Source organism: Bubalus kerabau, chromosome 10 (genome assembly GCF_029407905.1).
Source record: "Bubalus kerabau isolate K-KA32 ecotype Philippines breed swamp buffalo chromosome 10, PCC_UOA_SB_1v2, whole genome shotgun sequence".
Taxonomy (NCBI): domain Eukaryota; kingdom Metazoa; phylum Chordata; class Mammalia; order Artiodactyla; family Bovidae; genus Bubalus; species Bubalus kerabau.
This window is the reverse complement of record NC_073633.1, coordinates 18505027-18524526: the sequence shown is the minus strand read 5'-3', so window position 1 is coordinate 18524526 and position 19500 is coordinate 18505027. Positions and strand designations below refer to the sequence as shown.

Here is a 19500-nt window from a genome sequence, read left to right as displayed (position 1 = left end):
TACTTAGGAATATATCTACCTAAAGAAACTAAAGACCTATATATAGAAAACTATAAAACACTGGTGAAAGAAATCAAAGAGGACACTAACAGATGGAGAAATATACCATGTTCATGGATTGGAAGAATCAATATAGTGAAAATGAGTATACTACCCAAAGCAATCTATAGATTCAATGCAATCCCTATCAAGCTACCAACAGCATTCTTCACAGAGCTAGAACAAATAATTTCACAATTTGTATGGAAATACAAAAAACCTCGAATAGCCAAAGCGATCTTGAGAAAGAAGAATGGAACTGGAGGAATCAACCTACCTGACTTCAGGCTCTACTACAAAGCCACAGTTATCAAGACAGTATGGTACTGGCACAAAGACAGAAATATAGATCAATGGAACAAAATAGAAAGCCCAGAGATAAATCCACGCACATATGGACACCTTATCTTTGACAAAGGAGGCAAGAATATACAATGGATTAAAGACAATCTCTTTAACAAGTGGTGCTGGGAAATCTGGTCAACCACTTGTAAAAGAATGAAACTAGAACACTTTCTAACACCATACACAAAAATAAACTCAAAATGGATTAAAGATCTAAACGTAAGACCAGAAACTATAAAACTCCTAGAGGAGAACATAGGCAAAACACTCTCTGACATACATTACAGCAGGATCCTCTATGACCCACCTCCCAGAATATTGGAAATAAAAGCAAAAATAAACAAATGGGACCTAATTAACCTTAAAAGCTTCTGCACATCAAAGGAAACTATTAGCAAGGTGAAAAGACAGCCTTCAGAATGGGAGAAGATAATAGCAAATGAAGCAACTGACAAACAACTAATCTCAAGAATATACAAGCAACTCCTATAGCTCAACTCCAGAAAAATAAATGACCCAATCAAAAAATGGGCCAAAGAACTAAATAGACATTTCTCCAAAGAAGACATACAGATGGCTAACAAACACATGAAAAGATGCTCAATATCACTCATTATCAGAGAAATGCAAATCAAAACCACTATGAGGTACCATTTCACACCAGTCAGAATGGCTGCGTCCCAAAAGCCTACAAGTAATAAATGCTGGAGAGGGTGTGGAGAAAAGGGAACCCTCTTACACTGTTGGTGGGAATGCAAACTAGTACAGCCACTATGGAGAACAGTGTGGAGATTCCTTAAAAAAACTGGAAATAGAACTGCCTTATGATCCAGCAATCCCACTGCTGGGCATACACACTGAGGAAACCAGAAGGGAAAGAGACACGTGTACCCCAATGTTCATCGCAGCACTGTTTACAATAGCCAGGACATGGAAGCAACCTAGATGTCCATCAGCAGATGAATGGATAAGAAAGCTGTGGTACATATACACAATGGAGTATTACTCAGCCATTAAAAAGAATACATTTGAATCAGTTCTAATGAGGTGGATGAAACTGGAGCCTATTATACAGAGTGAAGTAAGCCGGAAAGAAAAACACCAATACAGTATATTAACGCATATATATGGAATTTAGAAAGATGGTAACAATAACCCTGTGTACGAGACAGCAAAAGAGACACTGATGTATAGAACAGTCTTATGGACTCTGTGGGAGAGGGAGAGGGTGGGAAGATTTGGGAGAATGGCATTGAAACCTGTAAAATTTCATGTATGAAACGAGTTGCCAGTCCAGGTTCGATGCACGATACTGGATGCTTGGGGCTGGTGCACTGGGACAACCCAGAGGGATGGAATGGGGAGGGAGGAGGGAGGAGGGTTCAGGATGGGGAACACATGTATACCTGTGGCGGATTCATTTTGATATTTGGCAAAACTAATACAATTATGTAAAGTTTAAAAAAAAAAAAAAAAAAAAAGAACTGCTCCCAAGTAGTCCAAGTGAAAGCAGCACTCAGTGAAAAGCATCCGGAATTAGTCAACAGAAAACATATAACCTTCCGTCAGGATAATGTAAAACCACGTTTCTTTGATGACCAGGCAAAAACTGTTACAGCTTAGCTGGGAAGTTCTGAACATCCACCGTATTCACCAGACATTGCACCTTTGGATTTCCATTTATTTTGGTCTTTACAGAATTCTCTTAATGGAAAAAATGTCAAATCCCTGGAAGACTGTAAAAGGCACCTGGAACAGTTCTTTGCTCAAATAGAAGAAACTATTGGGAAGATGGAATTATGAAGTTGCCTGGAAAATGGCAGAAGGTAGTGGAACAAAAGAGCAAATATATTGTTCAATAAAGTTTTGGGTGAAAATTAAAGATGTGTCTTTTACTTAAAAATCAAAGGAAATTTTTGGCCAATCCAATATATTCTACTTTATTTTAATTCATAGCATTCGCCACTACCTCACATATTAAAGTAAACAACGTTCCTCTTCCCTTATTAGCATATAAATTCCAAAAAGGCAAAAACTTGATTTGTTTTTTTCACTGCTATATTCCTAGTGCCTAGTACCCTGCCTGACCCACTGTGAAAGGTCAATAGAGAATCTCTGAATGAATGAATAAGTGAATAGTAAAATTTAAACTCAACACCACTTGGGCTAGGTTTATAGCTCAATGCTGTTCTATGATCACACAAATTATTTGTAAACTCATAGCTTCAGGTTTGGAGCACTAATAGAAAGTTTGGTTATTTGTATCTGAAAATGTTTATATCCTTTGACCAAGGAGTTCTATTATTGGAGAAGACTCTTGAGAGTCCCTTGGACTGCAAGGAGATCCAACCAGTCCATCCTAAATGAAATCAGTCCTGAAGATTCATTGGAAGGACTGACACTGAAGCTGAAGCTCCAGTACTTTGACCATCTGATGCGAAGAACTGACTCATTGGAAAAGACCCTGATACTGGGAAAGACTGAAGGTAGGAGGAGAAGGGGATGACAGAGGATGAGATGGCTGGATGGCATCACCGACTTGATGGACAGGAGTTTGAGTAAACTCCAGGAGTTGGTGATGGACAGGGAAGCCTGCCGTGCTGCAGTCCATGGGGTCGCAAAGAGTTGAACATGACTGAGCGACTGAACTGACTGACTGACAAAGATTTATGCACAAATTTGAAAGACGTTCATGGCAGTTTTATTTATAACAAAGAAAACTGGAAGCTTTTTATTTATTAATAACTTTAATACTTATCAATAATTTGACATTTATAATTTAATGTCAAACAATCAGGTAACGGTTTCTGCCTTTCTCCTTTTCCTAGGGCTGTCAGGGTGAGCGTCATAGGGGACGTGGAAACTGCTTAAAAACAGAGACCTGGTCTAATATCCTCTTTATACAGATAGGGGAAAGGAGACTGCAGGGCAGTCATATGCTCAACGTCACATATGTTGCTTGATTAAAATAGTTCAGCTATAGTATAACATATAGTTTTCTAACAAGAGGATTAAGAATATATGATGGGAAAATACTAAAGACAGTAACAATATTGACTAAGATAAGTAAGACCCCGCATTTGATATTACCGTGTTACCACTCAAACCTAATCTTCCTACACCAAAGGATATTTTACAATAGAGTGTATGGCTTAAGAAATAGGATTTTCTTTTTCTATTTGTTTTCCTTTAGTTTGGAAAAAGTCTCTAGATTACAGAAAAGTATGGAGAATAATAAAAACATCTATTGTGGACATACATTAATCTTTTGTCTTCTTTGACATATAAATATTACATATTTTGTCACATATATATGTTATATATATATATATATATATATATATATATATATCCATGACTGATAAACTCGTGAGAGTAAACTAAGAAAATCCAGTATTTTTAAATCAGGAGGACCTCCATGAGGATGAATTACATTGTTCTGTGAAGTCCTACTGTTAGATAATACAGATTATATATAATAGAGATACATGAAATATATATATATATACACACAAATATATATATATGAAGCAAAGAAGACAAAAATATTTATATTTAAATTTTTAATATTTAAAATGCAGTACATTTAATACATTTATAATTTTATCATACATTAAAATATATTTATTTATATATTTATATATGTTTAAATAAAGGAAACAAAACATTAGGTACAATCAAAGTCCTCTCTATATTTCATTTTAGCTCATTCCTCTCCCTCCACCATTCTCAGAAGCAAACACACTCATGAATTCAACCTGGACTCTTATGTCCCATAAATGTATTTCTTTGCTTGTTTTATCTATACAGGTAGATTTTTTAAATCAAAATATTATTCCCATTATACTGGGAGGACCTACATACAGGGAAGTGAAGGTCATCCAACAAGTGGATTAAGATCCACTTTAATTAGTGGATCTTAACATAGTTGTTAAAATAATAAAAAGATTTATTTGTTGAGAGAGGCAATTTTAGGAACTTCAAACCTTTGAACTAGATTCCTTTTTTTTTTTTTGATTTCTTGAAATAACTACTATGAACTCTACTATGGTCTATTATTGTATTCCTTGGATCCTTACACTAAACTTGATTGACTCAAACTTATCATTCAACCAAATGTATTGATACTTAGTTAAATGATCTAGGAGATAGAAAAGGCTGCTGAATTCAGAGCCAATAAAAGCAGACCTGAGAGCAGAGGTGACAACCATTGTCCTGATACCGAAGGAAATAAAACAACACCAGAAACTGGATATATACATGTATGATACTGAATAGAGAAAAATTTTAAATTACATTAGGGAGGCAGAGATAGATCTTTTAGAAAGATTTCCATCAAAAATTATTGAGATTTTTAAAAAATATCTAATGTCTGGGGCTCTAAGCAGTCATGCAGTTCATTCTGGCTCTGCCACTTGTTGGATGACCTTCACTTCCCTGTATGTAGGTCCTCCCAGTATAATGGGAATAATAATAGTACCTACTGCATAGAGTTGTTGTAAAAACGAAGTGAGATGTTCCTTGTAAAAAAGTTCAGTGCTTGGCACAGATAAGGTACACGTGCATGTTAGCTGCCGGTAGTGAAAGTAGTAGCAATAATATCTGGAAACCAGCCCGTGAGGAAAAGTTCATGACCTGGTAGGTGGACAGGGCACAAACTCTGGAGCCTCTGCACCTCTTTACCAGCTCTGTGGGCCTGGGGGCAATGACAGTACAGAGGTTCTTCCGGGTTGCTACGAGCATTCAGTCAGTATGGAAAATATGTTGTGCATGTTTTAAGAACACAATCAATATGAGCTGTTAGAAACATCCCAGATAGAGAATGCCTTAAAGCACATCCTAATTTTAAGGTGCAGAAGCAAGCTCACAGTTTCCTCACAGCAAGAAGTGAAGGCAAGTTAGGGGATTGAACTGAACTGATTAATCTGTCCTGGAGCACCCTCTGTCTAGGTTCAGAACGACTGTAATGCTGTCACTGCTGTAAATACAGCCCTGTCTGCTCTCAGCTCTGCAGGAGTATGAAGAGACCCAAAACGTGAACTCTTTTTCCTTGAGAAGGGGTGACTAAACTCCCTCTGAAATTCTGATAAGGTCACCAAGAGAAGGAGGCCTAGAAGATACTCTTAAAAATAGAGTAGTGAATAGTGAAATAAGTACTTTATCCTTCCAAAGTACTTCCACACATGATAACACCTCTAATCCTCAGAGCCACCCTAGAGAAAGGAGGTATCATCCCCATTTCTCAGAGGAGGAAAGTGGGATATGGAGAACTGAAGTGACTTGCTCAAAGTTCCTCTATTAGTAAGAGGAAAATCTGCTTCTCTCTTGCTCTGCTCCTTACTAAGTTAATGTTCGGAACTTCTCTTACCCACACATGACCCTATGGAATGTTCCTTGCCGGCATGTACTTTTCTTTGTGGGGACTATTTTATTTTTCCAACTTTTTGGTTTCCTTGTTTCTTTTGGTCAGCTTAACTCTAAATCCCACACTCTTACCTGTTACATCAGAGATGCAGAGTGCAGTGCACACGCATATGAACACACACGCACATCCCTGTACGCATGTGTAAGCACGTGCTGGAGAACAACTGGAGTCTGCTTTTCATATTTTATCATTTTTAAGTGTATTTTTAAAAGACGAAAATCTTTGATAGAGGTCAAAGACTGATGTCATTCAGAAAAATTTGAGTATGCTAAATCACTTTTTGGGACTGCAGCCTGAGAAATAATTCAGTCTCAAAAGGGAAGGGGTGGTGTTTTTCATTTTAAACGAACCATATTTTCTGAAAACACGATTTAATTTCTTTTATAAAAGAAGAGGGAAAGAACTTTTGTTGGTCTCCAGCTGTCAAACCCGCCTCCCATACTTCTGCCCTGAAGCAAAAGGAAGGGACATCAGGTGACAGACCCCAAATTTCAACTAGTCACACAAATTACAGACCTTCTTATCATGATATCCTCTTGACTTTCTGCCTTTCCACTACAATGAAGAACAGACACAGTTTAAATCAAAATGACTCTCATGGGTAATTTTACAAAACAAATAGAAGGCACAGGGTCTCCCCCTCCCCCACTTCCCCAGCTTCCCCTGCTGGGCCAGCCTGTTCCCTCTTTCCAGGCAGGCAGGAGCTAATAATTAGAAAGACCTTCCCCACCCCAGAGTGATGTGCTGCTTGCCAACAGCCCTGTTTGCTTTGAAGAAAGAGTCTGACAAAATAAATACTAAAAATGACCAACTGTAATCAGATGCCAAGTTCCATTTTCAAGAAAGGGCTTCTGTATGTGGCACCTCACTGCCCGGTGGTGGGGATGGATCCAAGCTCTGTTCTGGGTTTATCACGAGGCCAGGCCTATCACAGTCTTTCTCTTAGCCTTTCAACTTCCATGCTAGGACACTTTTCACAGAGACTATGAATAATTTCATTTACCATTAAAGAGTCAATTCAAAAATGTAGCAACTCGGGACTATTAGGAAAGTCTTTAGATATTACTGCTTTTAGCACTAGGGGAAAGCTTGGTGAAGTCAGTAGACAGGAAATTAAAGGCAGGGTTAATCAGCACTCAGGAAATGTCATTATTTAAAAAAAATTTTTTTTTGAGGTATTCCACTCACTGGATAAGACTTAGTCATATTTACATTACCTGTAGATCTGTTACGTATAAACTGTGGAGCCTGAGAGTGCCAACACGGTGAGAAGCAAAACAGGTGTGCCTGCCTGTTCCCATTATGCACGTTAGCCCATGGCCTTGCACACACAGCCTGTTAAACAGCTGAGATGGAAACAATGATGGTGCAGGCCAAACACTAGCCTGAAGGCCTGTCTGTCTTGGGATTTGGCCATTTACAATGATTTTTTTTTTTTATAACCCACGTTTTTCACGAAACACAAATATTTGCCATGGCAACTGTGGTGGCACATGACATACTGCTACATAAACAGCTTGGAAATCTCTTAAGGAGAGACAGCCCACCCGTGCTGCAAATACAGTGAAAACATCTTGAGGAAGACGTGGATGTTAGAAGACAAGGTCTACAAAGAACAGGTAACAGTTGACTATGCAGACACAGTTGGATTAATTTCTTCTGTGTCACTCTTCAATTCCGCTTTCATTTTCTTTTTTTTTTTTAATGGGAGCAGCTGTAAACATGACCCCATAGGGTAAGCCCAGAAAAAAAAAAAAAAAAGAAAAACACTGCCAGCTGTCTCCTTCTATGTTGAAAAGTTTCAATTATCACAAGTCTGTCTGTGGCTCATAAACATAAGAAAGCAAGCTATAAAAGTCCAGCACCTTTAAACCAGGAGAATCTCCATAGGGATGAGCATTGTACTCTGAGGTCCTAAGGTCAGAGAATAGAGCCCCTTTCCCTTCCGCATTAAGGTATCTGTCCAAAACTGGGGAACTTGCTTTATTATCCTATGCTTAACGATAAAGGAAACCTCACAATAACATGCTTCCCTGGTGGCTCAGACGGTAAAGAATCTGCTTGCAATGCAGGAGACCTGGGTTCAATCTCTGGGTTGGGAAGATCCCCTGGAGGAGGGCATGGCAACAGACTCCAGTATTCTTGCTTGGAGAATCTTCATGGACAGAGGAGCCTGGTGGGCTACAATCCATGGGGTCTCAGAGTCGGACATGACTGAGTGACTAAGCACAGTACCTACAGCACACAGCACACAATAATATACCCCATGTAACACAAATTTGTATATAAAGCCTTGTATTCCGGACTCCTGGGCCCTTGACCAGATAGCAGTAGAGATTAACTGAATCAGTTAGTCTAGAAATAATGGAACATGATTGAATTTTTTAGATCCTACTGATACTGTCATGGTAGAGTTTACTTGCAGAACAATCTTCCCTTTTAAAATCAAATGCATCCCAGCAGCAGCAGAAATAATATTTAGTTCTGTGTGAAACATACAACTCTATAACATGCACATATTACCAAAAATCTCACTGAGGATATTGTAAATTAGAACAATTTTCTTTTATTAGTTAGGAATATGAATACCTTTGATCTCTGTCTCTTGAGAGAGACAGTCTTCATCTCCTCTGGAATCGACTCTGTTCTCTGGGGTGCAGCAAATGGGGCTGTGGACAGAGGTGAAGAAGGGTTACCTCTTCCAAAAAGAGAGACTGATTCATTGGGTTGATGCTGTTGGGTTTGCACCTTAAAAGTCAGGTGGCTCTGTCACCCATTCTCTGTTCACTCCCAGTCATTCTTGTATCAATTCAATGAAACATTTGTGATCATTGACTTCAAAAGGAAAGCAAAGAGCTTGGAAGAGCAACAGTTCCATCAGAATATAAGGTCAACTCCCCTATGTAAACTTCATAGAGAAAGAGGCAAATTTTTAAAGAAAGCAACTTAGAAAGTTATCTTTGTCTTATAAAATGTTTCACTCTAAGATTTCTTTTAATAGCTGTATTCCCAAATTCGGTCTAAAGGGACATGATGGTTGGGTTAGTCGCTAAGTCGTGTCCGACTCTTGCAACCCCATGCCCTGCCAGTTTCCTCTGTCCATGGGATTCTCCAGGCAAGAATACTGGAGTGGGTTGCCATTTCCTTCTCCAGTAACTATATATAGGATGGACTATTCTAATGTATAATCATTTAAAAAGGCAATTCTAAAGAATTTAAGAGGCTTGGGGTAAATAAAGCAAGTGAAAAACACAAGTAAATATTGTTTTGGGAATAAATCTATAAGCAACAACTTTTGGAGAACACAGCTAGTCCATAGTGGAGGTAAGCCTACAAGCTAGATAATGCTTGTAAGAGAAATCGAATCTCTACTGTTGCCTGGCAGCAAACACAGCTGCCTTTACAAAACAGCTCAAATCTGACATTCTCAGGAGAGAAAAATCCTTATACTGCTCTTTTTAAGAAAGAGAACAAATAATTTATTTACATAGTTAATTGAGTCAAAGAAGTGAGGCTTCTTTCTACTCATTTCCTCAGTCCACCCCTTTTCTGTCAGTTCTCTAACAACAAATCTTAGAAAGAATTAACAGATACTCTTCAAATATCAGCACCCTTCAATAGCTCAGCTGGTAGAGCTGCTGCTGCTAAGTTGCTTCAGTCGTGTCCAACTCTGTGTGACCCCATAGATGGCAGCCCACCAGGCTCCCCCGTCCCTGGGATTCTCCAAGCAAGAACACTGGAGTGGGCTGCCATTTCCTTCTCCAATGGATGAAAGTGAAAAGTGAAAGGGAAGTTGCTCAGTTGTGTCCGACTCTTTGCGACCCCATGGACTGCAGCCCACCAGGCTCCTCCGTCCATGGGCTTTTCCAGGCAAGAGTACTGGAGTGGGCTGCCATTTCCTTCTCCAATGGATGAAAGTGAAAAGTGAAAGGGAAGTCGCTCAGTCGTGTCCAACTCTTCGCAACCCCATGGACTGCAGCCCACCAGGCTCCTCCATCCATGGGATTTTCCAGGCAAGAGTACTGGAGTGGGGTGCCACTGCCTTCTCCATCCTAATACTAATCCTAACCTTATCCTTGCACATTCACTTGCAGCCTTTCTTGTCTTTAACAGTGGCCATGTGACCACTGAGAAGTGAAGGAAGGCCCATCCAAGGGCTTCCGGGAAGAGACTGGTGCTACTATTTCCCCCTCTTCCTGCCTGGAATGAGCATGTTAAGGCACAAATCTGCAGGAGTCATCTTAGAGCTGTGAGGTGGATGAACGAAACATGCTAAAGAAGGAAAAGCAGAAAGAGAGTTGTTACAACGCTGTGTATAAGCACCACCGTCGCTCGTTTCCCTACTTCCTGATTCCTTCCGAGACAAATGAACTCACTGTTTAAGCCCTGCTAGTTAGGGTTTCTGATAGTCGCAGTCACATACATGCCTGACGGGTACCCTTCCTTCCCGCTCCTTCTTTCTATACCATGCTTCCTCTCATTGCACGGGCTAGGGTCTCAGGGGCAGTGTCCAACAGGGACGGCAGTAAGAGTGAGGGCAGCAGTGGTCATCCTTGAACTGTCTCTGCTTTTAATGAGGAAATATTAACAGAATACTTCTAAAGCCTCCCTACTAAGAAAACTGTTTGCTTTGGGGTTTTGGTTGAAGACAACCATCAGGTTCAGAAAATTCTCTTCTACTTCTATTCTGCCCAGAAGATTTTCTCTTATTATTAATGTTGAATTGTGTTTTATGATTTTTAAATTTTGATGTGTATTAAGATGATCATAGAGTTTTTCTTTATTAATCTGTTAATGTGGTGAATTATATTGTTCGATTTTTCTAATGTTGAATCCGCCACATATCCTTCCTTGATTATGATGAATGTAAAAACATACTGCTAACTTTTTATTTTTGGACGATACTTGCTTTACAGTGTTGTGGTGGTCTCTACCATACATCAGTATGAATCGGTCTTTTATACTGGTTGTACATACCCCCTCCCTCTTGAGTCTCTCTCCCCCCACATGTCACTCTTCTAGGCTGTCACGGAGCACCAGGCTGGGCTCCCTGTTACCCAGCAGTTTCCTGCTAGTTATATATTTCACACATTATAGTCATACTGCTAACTTGTATGTAGAATGCTATTTTTTATGTTCCTGAGATTGACTTATATATTTTTTCTTGCAGTCCTCATCTAGTTTTGGTACCAAAGTTTTAGTAGCTTCATAAAACCAGCTGGCAAGCTCGCCTTCTTTTGTTTCCCTATGGCATTTAATATACGAATTACCTGATCTTTAAAATTGGTAAAGCTTGCCTATAAAAGACCTGAGGCCTTTTTTGTTTGGTATATTTGTGTGTGTGTGTAAGTATGCACATGTCCGTTCTGTAAGACAGATATTTTTACCTACCAAGTCAAATTTTCTAATGTTATTGTTTTAAGTTTCCTATTTTTTCTTGAATTAACTTAAGTAATTTAGATTTTTCTAGGAAAATTTTCATTTTGTTTTTTAAAATATATTGACATCATTATCATATTTTTTTTTAAATTCTATCTGCAGTTTCTGCATTTTTTCATTTTCATATTATTTATTTGTTCCTTCTATTTTTAAAAATTATAGCCTTATTGAAGTATAACTGACAAAATAAATTATAAGATATTTAAAGTGTACATTGTAATAATAAATATATATATATATAATACATACCAGAAACTCATGCAACTTAATAGCAAAAAAACCAAATAACCCTAATTTTTAAATGAGTAAAGGACCTGAATAGACATTTTCCCACTCACTGAGGCAAAACTCACCAGGCTACTAAATCCAAAGGAAAACATAGGAAAGGAAAAATTTAGGACAACCTTTCTCCTGAACAATGGTAAACAAAATATTAGCAAATGAAATCCAGCAATGCATACACAGGATGATATATTGTAGCTAATTTGGCTTATTTCTCAAGGGCATAGAGAATTAACAGGGGTATCAGGGGAACCAGCTAAAACAGATTTAAATAAGAACCAGAGTCTTATAATATAATACCCACAATGTCAAAGTTTCTGTTGAGGATCACTCACCATACCAAGAACCAGGAACTGAATGAAAAAAGACAAGGAGTAGATACCAACCCTGAGATGACAGAAAGCTTAAAATTACCTGACAAAAATTTTAAAGCAACCATCATAAAAATGTTCAAGCAATTACAAGCAATTACAGAAACACAAGAAACAAATGAAATAATATGAAATCTCAGCAAAGAAACAGAAAGTCTCCACAGAGAAAACAGAATGTGTAAGGAGGAACCCAACTGAATTTTTAATTGTGTTAAAATACACATAACAAGGAATTCCCTGGTGTTTCAGTGGTTAGGATTCGGTGGTTTCACTGCCATGGCCTGGGTTCAATCCATGGTCCAGGAACTAAAATCCCACAGCTGTGCAGGGCAGCCAAAAAAAAAAAAAAAATACACACATTTATCATCTTAACCATTTTTAAGTGTACATTTTTTTAAACAAATTGAAATTTTGGAACAGAAAAATACAGTAATCTAAATACAAAATTCAGTGGATGGCTCAACAGCAGAATGTAGAGGATGGGTAAATCAGTGAACTAGAAGACAGAAAAATAGAAATTACCCAATCTGAACAATGGAGAGAAAAGACATGGGCGGGGGTGGGGTGCGGGGAAATGAACAGAGCCTCAAGGACCTGTGGGAGTCTACCAAGAGATCTAACATTTGTATCATGTAGCCTATAAAGAGAGGCAATACAGGGCAAAGCTGAAAAAAAAATGTACTCAAAGAAATAATGGCTGAAAACCCCCCAAATTTGGCAAAACATACAACGCTATAGAAGGTGAGCCAATCCCAAACAAGATGCTACTGCTGCTGCTGCTAAGTCACTTCAGTCGTGTCCGACTCTGTGCGACCCCATAGACGGCAGCCCACCAGGCTCCCCCGTCCCTGGGATTCTCCAGGCAAGAACACTGGAGTGGGTTGCCATTTCCTTCTCCAATGCATGAAAGTGAAAAGTGAAAGTGAAGTCGCTCAGTCGTGTCCGACTCCTAGCGACCCCATGGACTGCAGCCCACCAGGCCCCTCCATCCATGGGCTTTTCCAGGCAAGAGTACTGGAGTGGGGTGCCATTGCCTTCTCCGCCCAAACAAGATAAAACCAAAGAAATTCACGTTAAGATATGGTCAAGACTTCCTAAAAACTAAAGACAGAGAAAAATCTTGGAAGCAGGAGAAAAAAGCAACACCTTACCTACAGCAGAAAAAAAAAGGGACAGTGGATTTCTCATCAGAAACCATGAAAGAGAAAGGAAGTGGCAAAAGGTTTTTTTAAATACTGTAAGAAAACCACTGTCAATCCAGAATCCTAAAGCTAGTGAAAATATCCTTTAGGAAATAAAGGAGAAATCAAGACAGTCTAAGATGAAGAAAAATGAAGATAATTCGTCACTAGTACTCTGACCCTCAGTTCAGTTCAGTCGCTCAGTCCTGGCCGATTCTTTGTGACCCCATGGACTGCAGCACGCCAGGCCACCCTGTCCATCACCAACCCTGGAGCTTGCTCAAACTCATGTCTGTCAAGTCAGTGATGCCATCCAACCATCTCATACTCTGTCGTCCCCTTCTCCTTCTGCCTACAATCTTTCCAAACATCAGGGTCTTTTCAAATGAGTCCGTTCTTCGCATCATCTGGCCAAAGTATTGGAGTTTCAGCTTCAACATCAGTCCTTCCAATGAACATTCAGGAGTGATTTCCTTTTGGATGGACTGGTTGGATCTCCTTGCAGTTCAAGGGACTCTCAAGAGTCTTCTCCAACATCACAGTTCAAAAGTGTCAACTCTTAGGTGCTCAGCTTTCTTATAGTCCAACTCTCACACCCACACATGACTACTGGAAAAACCACAGCTTTGACTAGTTGGACTTTTGCCAGCAAAGTAATGTCTCTGTGTTTTAATATGTTGTCTAGGTTGGTCATAACTTTTCTTCCAAGGAGTAAGCATCTTTTAATTTCATGGGTGCAGTAACCATCTGCAGTGATTTTGGAACACACACACAAAAAAGTATGTCACTGTTTCCACTGTTTACCCATCTATTTGCCATGAAGTGATGGGACCAGATACCATGATCTTAGTTTTCTGAATGTTGAGCTTTAAGCCAACTTTTTCACTCTCCTCTTTCACTTTCATCAAGAGGCTCTTTAGTTCTTCTTCACTTTCTGCCATAAGGGTGGTGTCATCTTTACATCTGAAGTTATTGATATTTCTCCTGGCAATCTTGATTCCAGCTTGTGCTTCATCCAGCCTGGCATTTCTCATGATGTACTCTGCATATAAGTTAAATAAGCAGGGTGACAATATACAGCCTTGACATACTCCTTTCCCTATTTGGAACCAGTCTGTTGTTCCATGTCCAGTTCTAACTGTTGCTTCCTGGCCTGCATACAGATTTCTCAAGAGGCAGGTCAGGTGGTCTGGTATTCCTTTCTCTATAAGAATTTTCCAGAGTTTGTTGTGGTCCACACAAAGGCTTTGACATAGTCAATAAAGCAAAAATAGATGTTTTTCTGGAACTCTCTTGCTTTTTCATTGATCCAACAGATGTTGGCCATTTGATCTCTGGTTCCTCTGCCTTACTAAATCCAGCTTGATCTGAAGTTCACGGTTCATGTACTGTTGAAGCCTGGCTTCAACAATCTGGGTTGTGAAGATCTTTTTTGTATAGTCTTCTGTGTATTCTTGCCACCTCTTCTTAATATCTTCTGCTTCTGTTAGGTCCATACCATTTCTGTCCTTTATTGTGCCCATCTTTGCATGAAATGTTCCCTTAGTAACTCTAATTTTCTTGAAGATATCTTTAGACTTTCCCATTCTATTGTTTTCCTCTATTTCTTTACCGTGCTTGCTCAGGAAGGCTTTCTTATCTCTCCTTGCTATTCTTTGGAACTCTGCATTCAAATGGGTATATCTTTCCCTTTCTCCTTTGCTTTTTGCTTCTCTTCTTTTCACAGCTATTTGTAAGGCCTCCTCAGACAACCATTTTGCCTTTTTGCATTTCTTTTCCATGGGGATGGTCTTGCTCCCTGTCTCCTGTACAATATCACGAACCTCTGTCCATAGTTCATCAAGCACTCTATCAGATCTAATCCCTTGAATCTATTTCTCACTTCCACTGTATAATCATAAGGGATCTGATTTAGGTCATACCTGAATGGTCTAGTGCTAATTTAAGTCTGAATTTGGCAATAAGGAGTTCATGATCTGAGCTACAGTCAGCTCCCAGTCTTGTTTTTGCTGACTGTATAGGACTTTGCCATCTTTAGCTGCAAAGAATATAATCAATCTGATTTTGGTGTTGACCATCTGGTGATGTCCATGTGTAGAGTCTTCTCTTGTGTTGTTGGAAGAGGGTGTTTGCTATCACCAGTGCGTTCTCTTGGGAAAACTCTACTAGCCTTTGCCCTGCTTCATTCTGTACTCCAAGGCCAAATTTGCCTTTTACTCCAGGTGTTTCTTGACTTCCTACTTTTGCATTTCAGTCCCCTATAACTGATAAAAGATTAGTATCCAGGATACCTACATAATACTATAAATAGCCAAGAAAAACAACCCATTTAAAAAAATGTTGAAGTTTTAAGTCAGTTTACAAAAGAAGATACTCAAATGAGCAACAGACATATCAAAAAAAAACCCCCACAAACTCTTTAACTTTATTGGTCATCAGGGAAATAGAAATTAAATCCACAAAGATATACCACAACAATCTTCAGGGTGGCAAAGCAATAAACAAAGAAAAGAAAATATCAAATGTTGACAAAGATATATATCATCTGGAATTTTCATATACTGCTAGTAAGAAAATAAATCAGTATAAACACCTTGCAAAGCCATTTGGTGTTATCTGCTAAATCTGAGCATATGTTTACCCCATGCCTCAGCAATTCTTTTTAATATGTATCCAAGAGCAGGGTATATATATATATATATTTACATTAAAAGACATATGCAAGAATGTTCATAGTGGTATTACCCCTAACAGCTCTATGGTATAAACCACTGAAATTCCCATCAACAGTAGAATGGATACAAAATTGGGATATGTTCATACATATTAATTCATACATATTTATCCCTGATGCCTCTCTTTTCCTCAGTCCTATCTGTGAGCCATTCTTCATTTCTTTCTTTCAGTCATTCTTCATGGCTCTACCTCTAAAATAAAATATAAGGTGAATTTGTTTACTTCTCTTCATATCCACTGATACCATCCTCCTTAAATTCACCATCATTTCTCACCTGGTTTACCAAACAGTCTTTAACTAGTCTTCTTGGTTCCACTCATGTTCCTGTATGACTCATTATCTGTAAAGCAGTCACCATGGTCTTATTAAAATATAAATCAGATCACCTCATCCTCCTCTTAAACTTTTCAGTGATTTTTCACTGTAATTAGGATTAAATCCAATTCCTCATCATGATTTGAAAGGATGCCTTGCTGGTTCTGCTACAATGTAAGGCTTTTAAAAAGAAAGATCCTAAGATATAAATGGCTTAAACAAATTAAGAGTTTATTTCTCTTTCACACAAAGGTTGAAAGGAAAAGAGTCCTGGGTAGGCAGGGTATCTTGGCCAGACTCAACCTGGAGTTCCATTTTTTACTTCAAAGTGCTTGCCCATCATATATATCTTCATCCCAGCTAGTCAGAGATAGAAAAATGAAAAGAAGAAGCCATGCCCAGAAGTTTCCCTTTCCCCTTCTGCTTACATTCTCATTGTCCAGAACCTGGAAGGCAGTTCCCAAGTTCAACTAGCTGAAAGGAAGACTAGAAATGTCTTTGGTCAAGCTGACATGTGCCCACCCATGACTCAATTACTGTGGAAGTAGAGAAGAATCAACTTTGAAGACAACTCGTGGTTTCTGTTCTACCCTACATCATTCCAGTCTTCTCTACCTCTCCAACATTTTCTCTTCCTTCTCTTGGCCTTCCAGCCCCATTTGCATTCTTGCTTGCTGCTGCTGCTGCTGCTAAGTCGTATCCGACTCTGTGTGACCCCATAGACAGCAGCCCACCAGGCTTCCCCGTCCCTGGGATTCTCCAGGCAAGAACACTGGAGTGGGTTGCCATTTTCTTCTTAAGCATTCTTGCTTACTCCCTCCTTAATCCCCTGGGCCATTACGCCAATGCTGTCCTACATCTGAAATACTCTTCTCTAGATCTTTACATGACTGGGTCCTTCTCATCATTTGGATCTCAACATCTTCCAAGATACATTCCCTGACCCTTCCCTCCCAAGCAAAGTAATCACTTCCTTTTATCATTCTCAGTCTATGTTATTTTATTTCTAGCACTTGTCCTTAGCTTAAATTCTCATTTACTTACCTGATTATTATCTATATCCTCTACTAGAATGTAAGCACCACAAGAATACATATGATTGACTTATTTTCTCTGTCAGATCCCCAACTACCTTGGATAAAGCAAGCATTCAACAAATACTTGTTGAGCAGATGAATTTATTAGCCAAAACCCTTCATTTTATAACTGACAAAGCTGAGGCCCTGAGAAAGTAAATGACTTGCCTGAGGTTCTGCAACCACTTAGTAGATACCTAGGTGGGTGCTTTTCTCCTATTTTAGCCAGCCTCCTCTTTGAAGTCTTCTATTGTTTCACCTCTAAGCAATCATTCTGCATACTCATAGTACTAGATTTTAACATCCATTTGGTTTTTAGTTTGTAATGCTATGTATTGTTATTTATTTTTTATATATCTGTCTTATTTTCCCAACCAAGCTGCAAATCCCTTAAAAATACCAACTTTCTCACACATAGAAAACACGGGCCCTAAGTAGGTATTTCACAAAAAGACTAAAGTTGCTTTATTCAGTAAACTGCAACTCAGAACAATTACAAGTTTAAGTCTGTCCTATTACTGAAGATAAAAGTTGGATACTAGAAGAGTAGCTTTTGGTAATTTCTGTCTATCCCCAACTAAGAAGACTGTCTTACCGGTAGCCCAAATCTTACGTCCTTCATCAAAATGATGCAGAGGAGCTGCTCTGGGTACAATAGGTGGATTCTGAAAGGTAATTCTTGCTGTTGGTGGAATCAATCCTCGTTCTATCATACTTAAAACCCCTAAAAAGGAAGGTTAGAAGAATATGAGTTTAACTTCAAGCACTTCCATAAAATCTGAACTCTATAACTTTCACAAATGTAACTTTCTCTATTCATTAGTTTATTTGTGAGAGTACATTTAGTGCCTTAATCCTTTGCATGAAAAAATAGCCATAGTATGTGTCCTATCTATTTTTATAACAACTGCAGAAAAAAAGATGGCATTTCTAATAGTGGTATTTTGAAATAAACTTGTACTATGGTAATTTCAAGATAGAAATATACTTCCAATGCAAACAAAAACTTCTTTATACATCATGGCATTTTCAATTATTACTAATATTGGTATTCTTTTTAAAATTCAGAGAAATCAGGTACACAGTCCATAACTAAGGAGATCTTTGGTTCTGAAAGAAAGAACATCTGTGTGCTTGAAATCATATTTCTGTTGTTATAATGAGTTACATTTTATTTTTTTAAAAAAGAGTTCCTTTTAGACATTTCTCATATTACCAGAAGATGTGAATGCCCAAATAGATTGTTTTAGTGTAACTGGGCAACATGGTTAGTATTACTGCAACTAATTTACAATTCCTAGATCTCATACTGTGTCCATATGACCAGTGCCAAGGTTTTTCAAGGACAGGAGACATCATTTTTAAAAACTTCAATGAGTAAATGAATATCTGAGCAAAGCCTGCTGTTAGGGGCAAAACTCACATTCAGGGGCAACTATCATAGGTGGTGCTAGTGTTAAAGTGGTCCCAACACAAGGAACCAAAGAGACGCAGGCTTGACCCCTGAGTCGGGAAGATCCCCCAGCAGAGGGCACGGCAGCCCACTCCAGTATTCTTGCCTGGAGAATCCCATGGACTTCTAGAAGGGCCTGGCAGGCTATAGTCCAGTCTACAAACAGTTGAACACGACTGAAGAGACTTTGTACTCATGCATCATATTGAAGCCAGAAAGTCAGGGAGTACTTGACATAGATGTGTGATAGGGCTTCAGCTTCTTGTTGCTGTCAGGTAATAGGAAGAAAAATAAAGAACTCTGGGTCTCAATGAAATCTAAGTTAAAAAACTGTGTTCTAAACTGGACTAGGCTGAAGAAGTTGGCACACATCCTAAGAGGGATAAATACTGTTTTCATTTGCCTTATCACCTCTAAAGACTATATTATGTCACATTCAGGATATTAAAGTCTAGTGTTAAAGGAATTCAGAAGAATGATGGGGGAGCTGAAGAGTTCACTAAGAACAGTGATTCCAAAACAATGTTGTAAGTGATTCTAAAACAATGATTCCAAGAGAAGTCTTCAGTTTATTTGTGTGTGTGTGTGTGTGTGTGTGTGTGTGTGTGTGTGAGCGGCCATGCTCACTCAGTTGTGTCTGACTCTTTGTGACCCCACGGATTGTAAACCACCAGGCTCCTCTGTCCGTGGAATTTTCCAGGCAAGAATAATGGAGTGGGTTGCCATTTTGTCCTCCATGAGATCTTCCCGACCCAGGGATGGAACCCACATCACCTGCATTGGCTGGCAGGTTCTTTACCACTGAGCTACCTGGTAAGTTTACTTACCACAGGATTA

At 38.9% G+C, this 19500-nt stretch overlaps 1 protein-coding gene across 1 annotated transcript in view; it reads right to left on the bottom strand.

The window, feature by feature from the left end:
- Positions 1 to 19500, bottom strand: part of IQCH (IQ motif containing H) — a 224554-nt gene that overhangs the window by 127284 nt on the left and 77770 nt on the right. Inside the window, 4 exon segments of the mRNA XM_055536471.1 lie at positions 6326 to 6364; positions 8018 to 8044; positions 8399 to 8478; positions 17806 to 17934. Coding sequence (XP_055392446.1) covers positions 6326 to 6364; positions 8018 to 8044; positions 8399 to 8478; positions 17806 to 17934 — 275 coding nt within the window.